This window comes from Catharus ustulatus, chromosome 9 (genome assembly GCF_009819885.2).
Source record: "Catharus ustulatus isolate bCatUst1 chromosome 9, bCatUst1.pri.v2, whole genome shotgun sequence".
In the NCBI taxonomy this organism is placed as follows: domain Eukaryota; kingdom Metazoa; phylum Chordata; class Aves; order Passeriformes; family Turdidae; genus Catharus; species Catharus ustulatus.
This window is the reverse complement of record NC_046229.1, coordinates 32,997,919-33,013,866: the sequence shown is the minus strand read 5'-3', so window position 1 is coordinate 33,013,866 and position 15,948 is coordinate 32,997,919. Positions and strand designations below refer to the sequence as shown.

Here is a 15,948-nt window from a genome sequence, read left to right as displayed (position 1 = left end):
GTAACTGGCCCAGAGGCACTGCCCATTCTAGGCATAGATTTTCTCAGGAGTGGCTACTACAAAGACCCAAAGGGACTCAGGTGGGCTTTTGGAATAGCTGCTGTAGTGGCAGAGGGCATTAAGCAGTTGAACACCTTGCCTGGACTGTCAGAAAACCCATCTGCAGTGGGACTCCTGAAGGTGGAAGAGCAACAAGTGCCAATTGCCACCTCAACAGTGCACCGCCGGCAGTACCGGACGAATCGAGATGCCGTGATCCCCATCCACAAGATGATCCGTGAGCTGGAGAGCCAAGGGGTGGTCAGCAAAACCCACTCACCCTTCAACAGCCCCATCTGGCCCGTGCGCAAGTCTGATGGAGAATGGAGATTGACTGTGGACTATCGTGCGTAGAACGAAGTGACTCCACTACTGAGCGCTGCCGTGCCGGACATGCTGGAACTCCAGTACGAGCTGGAGTCCAAGGCAGCAAGGTGGTATGCCACCATCGACATTGCCAACGCATTTTTCTCCATTCCCCTGGCAGCAGAGTGCAGGCCTCAGTTTGCCTTTACATGGAGGGGCGTGCAGTACACGTGGAATCGTCTGCCGCAGGGGTGGAAACACAGCCCCACCATCTGTCATGGACTGATCCAGGCTGCACTGGAAAAGGGTGAGGCTCCAGAACACCTGCAATACATAGATGACATCATTGTGTGGGGGAACACGGCAGTGGAGGTATTTGAGAAAGGAGAAAAGATCATCCAGATTCTGCTGAGAGCCGGCTTTGCCATTAAAAAGAGCAAAGTCAAAGGACCTGCCCAAGAGATCCAGTTCCTGGGAGTAAAGTGGCAAGATGGACGGCGCCAGATCCCCACTGAGGTCATCAATAAGATCACCGCAATGTGTCCACCAACCAGCAAGAAGGAAACACAAGCTTTCCTAGGTGCCATAGGCTTTTGGAGAATGCACATTCCTGAGTACAGCCAGATTGTGAGCCCTCTCTACCTGGTCACCCATAAGAAGAACGATTTCCACTGGGGTGCTGAGCAACAGCAAGCCTTTGCCCAGATCAAGCAGGAGATCGCTCATGCAGTGGCCCTTGGCCCAGTCAGGACGGGACCAGAGGTAAAGAATGTGCTTTATTCTGCAGCCGGGAACCATGGCTTGTCCTGGAGCCTTTGGCAGAAGGTGCCTGGGGAGACTCGAGGCCGACCTCTGGGATTCTGGAGCCGGAGCTACAGAGGGTCTGAAGCCAACTATACTCCCACAGAGAAGGAGATCTTGGCTGCCTATGAAGGAGTCCAAGCTGCCTCAGAGGTGATTGGGACGGAAGCACAACTCCTCCTGACACCCCGACTACCAGTGCTGGGGTGGATGTTCAAAGGAAGGGTTCCCTCTACCCACCACGCCACTGACGCCACATGGAGCAAGTGGATTGCCCTCATCACACAACGCGCCCGCATCGGAAACCCAAATCGCCCTGGGATTTTGGAGATAATTACGAACTGGCCAGAAGGTGAAAATTTTGGTCTCGCCGATGATGAGGAGCAAGAACAAGTGAGCCGCGCTGAGGAAGCCCCACCATATAACCAACTGCCAGCAGATGAAACATGCTATGCTCTTTTCACCGACGGCTCCTGCCGCGTCGTGGGGATGAACCAGAAGTGGAAAGCAGCCGTATGGAGCCCCACACGACAGGTTGCACAAGCTACTGAAGGAGAAGGTGGATCAAGTCAATTTGCTGAACTCAAAGCTGTTCAGCTGGCCCTGGACATTGCTGAAAGAGAGAAGTGGCCAAAGCTCTACCTTTATACTGACTCGTGGATGGTAGCCAATGCTCTGTGGGGTTGGCTGGAAAGGTGGAAAAAGGCAAACTGGCAACGTAGGGGAAAACCAATCTGGGCTGCCAACGAGTGGAAAGACATTGCCACCCGGGTAGAGAAGCTACCTGTGAAAGTTCGTCATGTGGATGCCCATGTCCCAAAGAGTCGGGCTAATGAGGAACACCAACACAACGAGCAGGTTGATCAGGCCTCAAAGATAGAGGTGTCACAAATAGACCTGGATTGGCAACACAAGGGAGAATTGTTCCTGGCTCGATGGGCCCATGACGCCTCAGGTCATCAGGGCAGAGATGCCACGTATAAGTGGGCACGAGATCGAGGGGTGGATCTAACCATGGACAGTATCTCTCAAGTCATCCATGACTGTGATACGTGTGCTGCCATCAAACAGGCCAAGCAAGTGAAGCCCCTCTGGTATGGTGGGCGTTGGTCCAAATATAAATACGGGGAGGCCTGGCAGATTGACTACATCACACTGCCTCAGACCCGCCAAGGCAAGCGCTACGTGCTGACCATGGTGGAAGCCACCACCGGATGGTTGGAGACCTACCCTGTGCCTCATGCCACTGCTCGGAACAGCATCCTGGGCCTTGAGAAACAGGTGCTTTGGAGGCATGGCACCCCTGAGAGAATTGAGTCAGACAACGGGACTCATTTCAAGAACAGCCTCATAAACAGCTGGGCTAGGGAACACGGCATTGAGTGGGTGTACCATATCCCCTACCATGCACCAGCAGCTGGGAAGGTCGAACGGTGCAATGGCCTGCTTAAAACCACCTTGAAGGCACTTGGTGGGGGGACTTTCAAGAACTGGGAAAGTAATCTACCAAAGGCCACATGGTTAGTGAATACCTGAGGTTCCACTAACCGAGCAGGCCCTGCTGAATCTGAGCTCTTGGGAACACCAGATGGGGATAAGGTTCCAGTGGTACGCATGAGAGGTATGCTAGGGAAAACTGTTTGGGTGAACTCTGCCTCCAACAAAGACAGTCCTGTCCGTGGGGTGGTTTTTGCTCAAGGACCAGGTTGTACCTGGTGGGTGATGCAAAAGGATGGAGAAACCCGATGCATACCCCAAGGAGACCTTGTCCTAGGGTGAAGTATTTATGATACTGTGTCTGTAACTGCATGTATGTATGTAATTTAAAGATTCTAATTTAATGTAGTATGTTAGCATGGAAAAAATTTGGGGTGGATAATGTTGTGGGTTGGCGAGGTTTAGAAATTTTTCCCATTATTATGTTAAACTAGCCGGGATGGCTCTCCTATTAGCTGTTAAGAGCTGGAGACAAAGGACTAGCTGAAGCAAGCTGATGGCCCCATTAGGGAAAGGTGGAGTCCTGCTTTTGTTTTCGGCAAGTAAGAGGACACTGGGGGTAGGAGAACTCTTACAGCTCGCCGGCCGAACTGGAGGAGAGAGGTTCCGTTTCTCCGGTTGGGATCAGGCTTCTTGGATTTGGACTGCTAAAGCTTCCTGCTTTCCTCTGAACAACTGGGAACTGGGACGCCCACGGTGAGCAGAATTCCTTCCTCACCCTTTTCTTCCACCTGGGGCGGTGAGGCCACCTGGCCCCCTCCCCTGCCCCTGCAGCAGCCGTGACTGAGAAGCCGCCTGCCCTGCTCCTTCGGAGAGTCATCGGTGACTGAAAAAAGGGACTGGGACTGAATTCCGTTCTGTTCTGTCACTGGTTTTTTTTTCTTTCATATAGCTGATGCTGTTTTCGTTTGTCTTATAAATATATCAGTAAAGAACTGTTATTCCCAACCTATACCTTTTTTTGTGCCTGTGAGTTCCCGAATTTCCTTTTCCTGGTAATACTGTCCCTTTAAACTGGGACAGAGGACTTTTCCAACCTTAATGATTCTATGATCCTATGAAACCTGTACTGCTTTTCCACTACCGTTATCCACTGAACTTCCCTGGAAGCCCTTGGTTTTCAGCATGGGTTTGGCAGTGGTGCTGGGCACGACCAGCTGCTCCCACCACACTCGGCAACTTTCTACAACCGGTCCATTGTGGGTATGAAACTGAACTGGCTTTGAGCATAGCAAGAGTGTTTATAACCTCAGGAGAACTCACTCGGAAGTGTCATGTTGGCCATACTCGATCTAATTAATCCGATACCAACTATCCCAGCTTCATGTCAACACGTCAGTCTTGTCTGATCGAACCTCAGTCAAGTTGCATGGCTGCCAAATTATTGCGAACAGAATCAGATGTCATAGTTTGTAAAGCTGAACATTTCTCATCAGTATCCCCAAGGCAGCTTTTCCTGGGTCCCGGCAGTGTTGACCCAGCAGCTCCTTTTGCAATGAATGATGGGAGGATCAAATAAATCTTGGACAAACTCAATAAGGAAAGAAAAGAATGGAGGTGGACATGGACTTTGGAAAAGAGCCTGGAATGACAGAACAAGGGGGAATGGCTTCAAACTGCCAGAGGGCAGGGTTAGATGGGATGTTGGGAAGAAATTGTTCCCTGAGGGAACGGTGAGGCCGTGAGAAGCTGTGGCTCCCCCATCTGTGGATGTATCCAAGGTCAGGTTGGACGGGGCTTGGAGCAAACTGGTCTAGTGGAAGGTGTCCCTGCCCTTCGCAGGAGGCTGGAATGAGGTGGCCTTTAAGGTCCCTTCCAACCCAAGCCATTGTGGGATTCCCTGGATTCAAGTGGATAATAACATAGTTATCAAACTTTGAACATATGTGTGTGTAATGTACCCACTGTGTGTCATGAGGCAAAAAATGACACTGGGTGTTTGTTAGCCAGGAGAAAGCAGAGAATGCCCACACAAAAATGGTGGTGGCGATACGTGACCAGTTAATTCAGCAATTAACCTTAACCAAAAGTGCCTGTGCTGCTGCTGAGGTATTTGCAGTTGTATACATTACACAGTGTAGATCTCCACTATATGAGAGCCTATGTTAACAGTTTTGTTTACTCTTTTATGGGTTTAAAACCCTTGAAATTCACATTTTTAAAATGATGCCCTGAATGTCTTGTCAGGACCTTCCGATTCTGTGAACCATTTAAAGGAACTGTTCCAAAGCTTGGGATTTGGTACCTTCTGAATCTCTTGGTGCAGATCTTAGTAACCTGGAGGATGGATACATTTGTCCCCATGAATCACAATGCTCCATCAGTGGCAGGAGTGGATTCATGGTGAATGTATAACATCTTCTGACCTTTTAGACTTGATACTACTGAGAGGTCCAGGAGTATGGGAGATGTAGAAATAAGCATGTAGAACATTTTCTGGCATGGTGTTCTTTGAGAAATTGTGTCCCAAACTTCGGCACACTGCCTTGCTGATGCCTTGTATCAATAGTCTGCTTCTGCTCTTCATGTTTGTGACTACACATACATTAAATATATATACTTTGTCTTTTTAAGGCAGTACCATGAGAATCAGTAATGGTCTAATGCACAAGCTTTATAGGAAATAATAGTAATTTCTCCTAGATTTTGTTGCTTGCTTGGGGTTTTTTTTCTGTTCATTGACATTTTGACAGATGGAGCCAGAATCCCTTTCTTACCTGGCAGGTATAGAATGATAAAATCCATTCTGATGTTGCAATCCTCTGTGCTACCTTACCTAGGATTCCTTGGATAGGCTTTGGCCTCTGTTTGTTTTGTGAAGCAGAGTTAAGAAAACTGGTTTTAAGGAGGATGACTTTGAGCTAATGTGAATTTTGGTGGTCTGGAATGTATCTAGTAAATGATAAATCAAGTAGAAGAGCATGACTGCATGTTCCCAGGGCTTACTGTAGTTCCCTGTGTTTAATTGCAGACCTCCAAAGAGGACCTTCTACAGGCTGATTTTGAAGGAGCTTTAAAATTCTTCAGGGTTCAGTTGCCCAAGAGGTACAGAGCTGAGGAGAATGCCCGGAGACTCATGGAACAAGCTTGCAATATTAAGGTAAGGATGGACTTCATTGCTTCTCATTCACGTGGGAGTTTGTACAGGAAGAGTAAAATCTAGTGTTAAGAATGGCAGTAGCGTGTGGAAGGTAAAGAAGTTAAATCACTGCTTTATTCCTTTTAATGTATGTTTGTATAATTACACGGGCACTTTGTGTCTTTAAAGGTGAATCTGTGACCTTTTCTCTCTTTGTCTGCTTGGGTGCAAGCTAATAATTAAAACGGAAAAATGGTGCATTATCAACAATTATCAGAACTCACTAATTAATTATTTGTTTTATAAACAGTGATTGCAGTAAACCAATTACAGTAATTTCATGATTACAAGCCGCACTGACTATAAGCTGCATCACCGGGTGTTGGCAAACATTTCGTTCTTTGTCCATACACAAGTCGCACCCAATTATAAGCCACTCTGTCGTTCGCAGGGAGGACCCGCGTGCAACAAAGTTGCCAAATAGTAACAGAACCACGGCATGGCGGGGTTTACTGGCTCGGCTCGGGCTGTGAGGGCTCGGGGCTGCCGACAGGGCCAGGTGGCCCAACTCGGCGCTACCGCTCGGCGGGGCCGCTCGGGGCCGGCCGTCGCTGCTACTGGGCTCGCTCGTCCCGGCCCGGCGCTGCGCCGTGGTGGCAGGGGGGCACGGAGCCCGCTGGCACCTGTGGCGGTGGTGGGAGGCGGGGATGGAGCCCGCTGACACCCACAGCGGCAGCGGCAGGAGGGGACGGGAGCCCCCTGCCTCCCCCCGAGCCCTGGGGCCAGCAGGAGGGAGCCCCCATCTCTCCCCGAGCTATGGGGCCAGCAGGAGGGAACCCCTCGCCTCCCCCACCCCCCGCGCTGCCTGCATGGAACCCGGCTCCACCCGCGGCGCAACAGAGTAACCAAAGTGTAACAATCGGGTAAAGCTGGGTTTTACTGGCAGGTTGCTCGACTCGGCACCTCAGTTTGCACTTCGGGATTGGAAATGTCAGAAATTTATTCACATATTAGTCGCTCCTGAATGTAAGCCGCATTTCCAGTGTGGGAGCAAAATTTTAGTCAAAACGGTGCGGCTTGTAATCGTGAAATTACTGTAATCACTGTATGATAATTATGCAAACAAAGATCATATATTACTTGTTTCGTTTAGAAGCTGTTTATCTGCTGAGTGCTGTGTATAATACATTTAAGTTGGGGTAGAAATGAGTTTTGTTTGTGTATCAAGCTTATCAAGACAGAATATGTTTATATATTCTACACTACTCAAGATTCTGTTGTCAGAAGTCAGGCTATTCGGAGCATATTGACTATGAGTATGGCATTTGAACCAAATTAGAGAAGCATGACTGTAAACTGTTGAGGATGGAAACCTGTTTAAAATGGCTGCAGAGGTTCATAAAGTGGTCATTTGAAAGGTCCAGGATTTTTTTTTTTTTGTTGGAATATCGCTGTGTAGGGGCTTAATGTTTGATCTTGGAGAAAAAGTGTTTTTGTCATTTCTTGGAATGTGAGCTCTGATGAGAAGTGCATGTTTGGTGTGGCCCAGTGATGCACGAAGAACATCCCACTAGGAAGAATGCTCCTCCAACACTTTGCCTCTTTTTCTCTCTCTCAATATATTTGTTAATTTCCCTTTTTCTCTTTAATTTGATCGTTTATTGAGCAAGGCCTTTTTCCCTTCTGGTTAAAACACTGATCTTATGAAAAAATAGGTCTGACCATCTGAATGTTTATTCCAGCCAAGGGAAAGAAGATCTGTGCAAACGTTTTAGTAAAATTGTACTTGAATTTCAACTCTGCTGCTGAAAGAGACTGTTTGTGAGTACAAGGCTGCAGTTTCACAGAATTTACACAGAATTCACAGAATCACTGGGTTGGAAGAGACCTTCAAGATCGAGTCCAACCCATGCCCTAACATCTCCACTAGATCATGGCACGAAGTGCCTCATCCAGTCTTTTTTGAAACACATCCAGGGATGGTGACTCTACCACCTCCCCGGGCAGACCATTCCAGTACTTTATCGCTCTTTCTGTGAAAAACAACTTCTTAATATCCAACCTATATCTCCCCGGCCCAGCTTAAGAGTGTGTCCTCTGGTTCTTTTGGTTGCTGCCTGGTGAAAGAGACCAACCCCCACCTGACTGCAACCACCTTCCAGGGAGTTGTAGAGAATGATAAAGTCACCCCTGAGTCTCCTTTTCTCCAGGCTGAACAACCGCAGCTCCCTCAGTCATTCCTCACATGGTTTGTGTTCCAAGCCCCTCCCCAGCCTTGTTGACCTCCTCTGGATGTGCTCAAGTGTCTCAAGGTCCTTCCTAAACTGGCCCAGAACTGGTCACAGCACTCAAGGTGTGGCCTCACCAGTGCGGAGTACAGGGAAAGAATGACCTCCCTGCTCCTACTGGCCACACTTTTCCTGATCCAGGCCAGAGACCATTGGGCTTTTTGTCCACCAGGGTACACGGCTGGCTCATGTTCAGTCAACTGTCGACCAGCACCCCCAGGTCCCTTCCTGCCTGGGCACTGTCCAGCCACACCATCCCCAGCCTATAACATTGCAGGGAGTTATTGTGGCCAAATGCAGGACTCGACACTTGGATTTATTAAACTTCATCTTACTGGGCTCTGCCCATCCATCCAAACACTCCAGGTCTCTCTGCAGAGCCCTCCTACCTTCCAGCAGATTGACACATGCTCCCAGCTCAGTGTGTCTGTAAATTTACTAATAAAAGACTCCATACCCTCATCCATGTTGTCAATAAAATTATTGAACAGAACTGGCCCCAGCACAGACCCCTGGGGGACACCAATGGTGACATATTCCCAACTGGATGCAGCACCATTCACCACCCCTCTCTGGGCCCGGCCATCCAGCCAGTTTTTAACCCAGCACAGAGTGTTCCTGTCCAAGCCACGGGCTGCCAGCTTTTCTAGGAGTTTGCTGTGGGAGAGAGTGTCAAAGACCTTGCTGATGTCCAGGTACACAACATCCACAGCCTTTCCTGCATCCTCCAGGTGGATCACCTGGTCATAAAAGGAGATCAGGTTGATCAAACATGACCTTACTGCTCCTAAACCCATTCTGGCTGGGTCTGACACCCTGGCCATCCTCTAAGTGCTGTGTGATGGCACTCAGTATAAACTGTTCCATAACCTTACCTGGTACTGAGGTCAGGCTAACTGGCCTATAACAATCAGGAGATTTTAGTCATGATCATCATCAGTGGTAGAGTCCCAGGGAACACAGAGGTTGTATGAAGAGGAGTTGTCTGTCTTGTTGAATGCAGCAGAACTTGTTCTGTTAAAAAAAAGCCAAACCAGACCCTTAAACTGCTTTTATTTGCTGTATGAAAGAGCCACCCTGTGTATTTCCACTGCTTGTGAGCTGTATTAGTACTTGCAGACTTAATAGTAGATGGCTTTAGAGCAAGTATCACACAGTAAGTTAATGGAGGATTTTCTTCAGATTTCTCAGCTAATTACAGAGGCATAAAAACTTGAAAACAGAATTGTGTTGTGACCAGGCTTCATAGTGAACAGTATGTTTTACAGTGTTTCTTTTAATTTTGTTCCCACATTACTGTAAAACAAAACAGGAGTTTAAATGTAATAAAAATCCACCTCTCCTTGCTTACTGTCTCCTCGTGCTTTGGCTGAGCTACTTCTCGTCCTACAGAATGAGAAGCTACTCAGTGTTGTTTTCCCCTTAATTTCACAACTTTTCAGTTGAGTTCAGGATGGAACCCTTGGATTTTGAAAGTGCTGTGTTGGAAATAATTCTCTCATATTGCTTTTTTTTTTTAAGAAGGATTGGTATCTGTCTTTTTCTCAAGAGTCGATCTGCAAATACAAAGAAAAAAGCTACTATTAAATGAAATTTCTGTATAGAATGTGCTAGAGAATGTCTTTTTTGAATTAAGAACTATTTTTGGTGGTTATTCATGAGGTCTGGACTTCAGTCATTTATCAGTAAGGAAATCACTGAGAATGTCAGTGGAATTAGAATTAACAGTAGTGTTTTCCTACAGAGCTTGTTGGGTCATATTCCGTTGTTAAAGAGCATTTTGAACTAATTCATACTGTGACATAATACGACCTAAGAAATCATAGAGCATGGATTTGTAATCACAGAAGGATTTTTATGCTTATGCTTTGGGGACTTTTTTTTTTTTTTTACTTTCCTAATTTTTCTGTCTTTGCAAGAGTTTTCAGAAGTTGTATGTCTCTGGAAGCACAGTTTCATAATTAATGAATGAAGTAAGACTGCTAGATTTCATGAGGGTTAATTCTGATGATGATGATGATGAAAACATCTGACAAATTCTTCATGTTTAGAACATCTGCCTCAGTTGCCTTTTGTGTCTTCTTGCAGTTTCTCTTGCACAGACCTGTGTGTGTCCTAAAGACGTAAAGAAGTGATAACAGCCTTGGATTTTAATAGAGGTGATTTTAATCACCTCTGTTCTTACACCTGACATCAGGCAGGTTAGGTGTGGAACTGGAGAAGGTCTCACTGGGAGATCTACTCCATATGAAAATTTTCTGGATTTTCAGTTTTCAAGTGAATTCTGGGAGTTGTGCCTATTTCTCTGTGACTGTCCTGTGGCATTTGGAAACTGAGCAGAGCTGACGTTCAGAAAGTGTTACATTGCAGCTCTGGAAATGCCATGAGGTTGAGTGTACCAGATAAATAGGTGGGGATGTCCTCGGAATTACCAAGGATAGGTGGGATGTCATCCCTTATGCCCAGGGAAGGTGAGGTGAACGCGTGGGATGAGATACACAGGAACCTCTAGGGAAGGTTGTTCTGTCATAGGGCAGCATCTGTAGTGACCTTCTGTTACCTGGCTCAGGCACTATAGTGACACCTGGTCTCATCTTTCACCATCCTCAGTAGCAGGAAAGATCTCAAATACTGAACTCCTGAGAGAAGCTTCTTCCCAACCATGTAAATCCCCCTTCTGGACGATATTGGGCCCCCCAGCAGCATTACGAGGTTGCTGCTCTCAGCACCTTCAGTGAGACCAGCAAATGACCCTGAATAAAAACGGTGCCTTTGCCAATGCAAAGCAAACAGACACATTTTTGTCACCTCTCACTGTACTGACACAGGCTGGGTGCACGCACAACTGGAGCTGACACTAGGCCGAGGATAATAGCGGAGTCAAGGAGAACTGCCTACAGTAGCAGGAGCTGTTCTGAGCTTGTTCTCATTTCAGAATTGTTTCTTTGTGACATTTAAAGCAAGTTTACTTTATAATGTGGCCAGTTAAATATTTTCACTTCAAAATGGTAATTTGAAGCTCACACCTTGCTGATGTGGATGAATTACTTGCTTCACATGTCTGTTGATCTTCTGTCTGGACATGATTTTTAACAGGCATGGTTTAACTCACATATTGATTTATGTGAGTTTCAATGGGTAGGAATAAAAATAGCTGGTTTGCTCTCTCTCTTCTCTCTAGAGCATTCTCTCTCTCTGTGCTTATCTCTGTATGTGTGTATTTATCCAGATACTTGGAGGTCTTGCTATTGGGGGAAGACAACACAAATGCAACAGAAAAGCAAAGGAGGTAACTGCAGAAAGGCCCTGAAACTGCAAAAGCATTGGTTCTACCAGTGTTGTATCTATGTAATCTTACAATATAAAGGACAGATTAAAAATTGCTCATTTATCAACTTCTTAAGAAAAGGCCAAACCAAATGAAAAGGGTTTGGTTTAGATCTATAGAAAACCCCACCATGCTTGTATGTAATTTATTATTAAAAGCCAGTGATCAATTCCCCTTATTATGTCTGCGCTATTATCTCTGAAGTGCAGATCCACTTGTCCTGGTGATAAGGGTCATGCTTTTCAGTGCCTGTCCTGTTTGCAGCTTCAGCTTCCTTCTTTCTGCTCAGCTTTGTCGTGTGGGGCACCATACTGAGCTAACACCTGGAAATCAGATTAAAGTGCCTGCAGTGGAGCTGGACTTATTGTAATATTGATAATAAATGTTAACACTGTAGAAAGAAATGCTGATAATTCGAAACAACAGTTTCAGCTCGAAATGTTTGTTAATTTTAACTTATAATACGTATTTAATATGCCAGTGAGCAGGCATGTTGCCCAGTAGTAAAGCTATATTTTCATGGTGTTTAAGCATTACTGTAGGAGACTGTATGAGGCGATGGGCAGCAGGCTGGACGGTTGGGACAGACAGAGAGATCTCTAAAGCCAGGTCTTGAAACTTGTGGTTTGTTGCAAAAGGGCGTGGGTGAAAGGGCCCTGCTTGGAGCTGCCAGCCACAGCTCAGAGCAGGGCAGTAAGAAAGCAAAGAGTAATAGAGCAAGGGCTAAGAGGATGGTAAGAGAGGGAAGTAAGAGGTAAAAGGTAAGGGCTAGGAGTAAGAGTAAGAGCAAGAGCTGAAAGAGCTAGGTTCCTGTTACAATACAATAAATCTCCTTCTGTGTTGAATATTCTAATTTCCACTAAGCAATCTAATACAAGATACAAATCCTATAGCATTTATATACAGCCTGTAAGAATCATTACATTACCATACTATATTATACTTTAAACTACTCTTTGGACACCTTCTGCCAAGCTAGCAGGGTCTTCTCTGACCTTTGGACCTGCACTCCAACAGAAGGCATTGTTCTATCAAGGGGGGAATTAGTTTTGGCCAGCCATCCTATTGTCTTCTAGTTATTTAGTAACTAAGATTTGGTATCTCAAAGATGGCTTTCATTTCAATCTTGCTTATGGTTTCCATATTCTCAAAATCTTTTGCCAGGCAATCATATTTATAAGGTTTTCCTGATTGATCCTTCTCAACACATTACATTAGTAAAACTCAGTTATTTTATTTTGTTTGGGTGTTTGAGTTTTTTCATTTGCACTGAGTTGGTATTGTAAGGGACATCAGGTATGTCATTAATTCTTTATCAATGGGAAAGGAATATAATTTTAGTAGTAGTAGTTAAGTATGATCACATTTTAACAATTTAAGTAGTTCTGCTGCCTGAGTACAAATATTTTGGTGTCTTTGTATTAGTCACTAGTTGACATATGTACTTGTGAGCAGTGGTATTAACCAGAGCAGTATTGCAGGTAAGGGTCTTCAAAGAACTGTAAAAGTTTGAGGTGGAAAAGTTGATACAAACATTTATTGTCTCTATCTCCAGCAGTTGAATCACTTTGCCCAAATTTTCGTGGTTTCATTCAGCAAGGTAAGGAGGGAATCTGAAAGCTGCTCCATGGTTCAGCACACCACCTAAATCCATTTTGTTGACCTTGGTGCCATCGGGAGTCAGGGCTTTTCAGTATGACAGCAGATGTGTCTGTTCCAGATGGAAGCAGGAAAGAATCCTCAGAAGGCCTTCTGAGTTGAGCTTCTTGAATCTGGCGCTTTCCCTGTGGATGAATAACAGCTGCTTTCCATCCTTGATTCTGAAAATAGTACAGACAGCAGGAGATGAAGGTGGCAAGGAGTCACACTGTTTGACAGCTTTGTCTTTTGGCATCTTTGCCAAAATGTGTCTAAAATAACTCAGCTCTAGAAGTAAGAGGAAGTGAACCTTTTTCCCAAGCTGAACTTGAATCCCAGATGCAGATTGGCTGGAGTGTTGACTCACCCCCTGTGAGGTGACACATTAAAATATCTCATAAGAAGTTCTCTACTTGCAGTGGTCTGCATGTTGAGCAGTAGCAGTGTTGAGAGTTTCTATTGACAGCACAGTGCTCATACTGGTTTTTTAGAGGAAAAGGTCTCAACTCTCTCTTCCTTTGGAAAAAACAAACCCAGTAACTGATTTTCCCAAGGAATGCTGAATTTGATTATGAAGAAAGCTGTGATGATGGTGCCTAGCAGGTTTGCAGCACCTCTTATTCTCCCAGTAAGATAGTGTCCTTTTTAAAAAGACACTTCAGTGATGCGTAAGAGGCTGTAGAGGAAAAAACATATCCCAGCATCAGCACTTACAAATCATAATTAAAAGGACAAACCCACAGGATTTTATGTTTTGTAGAGAAAGATGTAGGTAAAAGTACAGATGCAGACATACCTGGAAACAAACTCTGTGCCTCATGTTTATGCTGGCAAGGAAGCGTTCCTTAAGCAGCAACAAAACTGTTGAGACTTAGGATGGCTAAGTCTTCCCTGGAGGTGGAAATTCCTCTGGGCTTCTCTTGGATATCTTTAAGGCAGTCAGGTCTGAGGGAGCAGGTAGCAGCTTGGCAGTAACCAGCATAGTAATTCTGAGGAAATGTTTCTTCATATACAAAAGACACTGGGACCAAGGCAAAGTTTTGGTGGTGTCTGTGACCCTGAAAAATGACTCTGAATTCTCTCCTCTGAATGACAGAGGGAGCTCTGTTGTCTACTGGGAGTTCAGGGCACCCACAGAGAATTATCTTTTATTTCTTAAGTCTAGGAGTCTTAAAATACATGCATTGGGAAGTGATTGCATTTTGGGGGAAAAAATCAAGCTGTCTTTGTCTTTTTTGATCAGCCATTATGGTATGTGTTCTTCTCAGAAATGCTGTGGTTATTTTATTCCTGCAGATGTTATAGAATAAAAAAAAAATAGATGTTTTTTGGAAACAGCCAGGGGTGGGGTTTGGTGTGGTTACCCAGAGAAGCTGTGGCTGTCCCATCCCTGGAAGTGTTCAAGGCCAGGCTGGACAGGGCTTGGAGGAACCTGGTGTAGTGGAAGGTGTCCCTGTCTATGGCAGAGGGGTGGAACAAGACGAGATTTAAGGTCCCTCCCTACCCAAACTATTCTGTGATTCCATTCTATGGTACTCTGTTGCAGAATGCTCCGTTAATCCTGAGCTAATGGCTAATACACACAGTGACTCGGTGGGAAAAAACAGTGATTCACTCTCAGTGTAGCACAGAGAACAGTTGGGATGGGACATTGGGTTAATTTTGCTTCTGACAAATTAAATAGATGACAAATTCTGAAGCACTCTGTTATGCTGAGACCTAGAGCTAAACTTGTAAAAATAATTGGGAGGAGAAGGAAAAGAAAAGGCAAAGTCTTACAATTTTCCCTTATTTCCCCCAGGGCTCTTGCAAATAAACAGAAGAGGCATTGGGGGCACTGTCTTCCTGTATTTTTGATAGTGTTTGATTTCTCAGGCACCTGCACTTGGATTTATTTCTCTGCTTTGAAAATGAGGGGGCAAACAAAACTAAGTATAGAAGACAGTGACTGCATTTCATAAATGCAGAGCTCTGTGGGGTCAGCTGCTTTTCGAGCTGAAGGTCTTATTAATAACTTGCCATTACAAACCCCAGGCTTTGTTTTTGGCATTGCTGACATTGAAATCAAATTCAGCAAGTAGTTACTTGGCTATTCTCTAAGCAGTGTGTAGCTACTGGAGCAGGACTGTAGCTGGGTATTTTATAAGGGCAGTATTAATATTTTTAGGACCTCCTGATTGCTTTGCTTCAGGATTCTCTGATTTCCTACTGTTAATTTTTAGTGTATTGTAGTCTTTTTTCTCTTGTGGAGATTAAGTGGTATGATTAACATAGTGTTACATTGTTTGTATTGTTAAGTATGGTTATGTTTGGGCACAAGTAGATTGGATCTGGCTGGTACCTCATTGTTCTATCTAGTTGTTCAAGCAGCAGATGAGGATAGGACCTCATTGTGTTGCCCTATCTGTCTGTTATTCTTTCAACTTCCTTTGCTAAATAAATTAATGCAATTTCCTAGACAATAATCTTGAACCAAAATTTCATTCTGCAAGTTAGTCAGAAGTAATGAAAAAACAGAAAATCTCATCTTCAAGTTATTAATATCATAATAATTAGTACAGATGCAGAAATCTGGAGAGAAACTGTTTACAAGGGCATGGAGTGACAAGACAAAGAGGTGGTGGCTTCAAACTCAGAGTAGATTTGGATTGGATATTGGGAAGGAATTTTTGCATGTGATGGTGGTGAGGCCCTTGGAACAGGTTGCCCAGAAAACTTGTGGATGCCCCATCTCTAGAAGTGTTCAAGGCCAGGCTGAATGGGGCTTGGAGCAACCTGGGCTAGTGGAAGGTGTCCCTGCCCATGGCACAGGATTGAAACAAGATGGGCTTTAAGGTCCCTTCCAGCCCAAACCATTTGTTGATTCTTTGTTAATAAATAATCTCCTAAATCTGGAAGTCTAGGCATTAATTCAGTTTGCACACATGGCTTGGGGGCCAGAGTGTCAGCTTATATCTCTCAGTTACTGTGAC

The 15,948-nt window shown here is 45.1% G+C and overlaps 1 protein-coding gene across 3 annotated transcripts in view; it reads left to right on the top strand.

Annotated features, from left to right (window-relative positions):
• RABGAP1L (RAB GTPase activating protein 1 like) overlaps positions 1-15,948 on the top strand; it is a 298,612-nt gene that overhangs the window by 224,774 nt on the left and 57,890 nt on the right. For all 3 annotated transcript variants that reach the window (XM_033067687.1, XM_033067690.2, XM_033067688.1), the window contains one exon: positions 5,615-5,743. In XM_033067687.1, the coding sequence (XP_032923578.1) occupies positions 5,615-5,743 (129 nt within the window). The remainder of the gene's footprint in view (positions 1-5,614; positions 5,744-15,948) is intronic.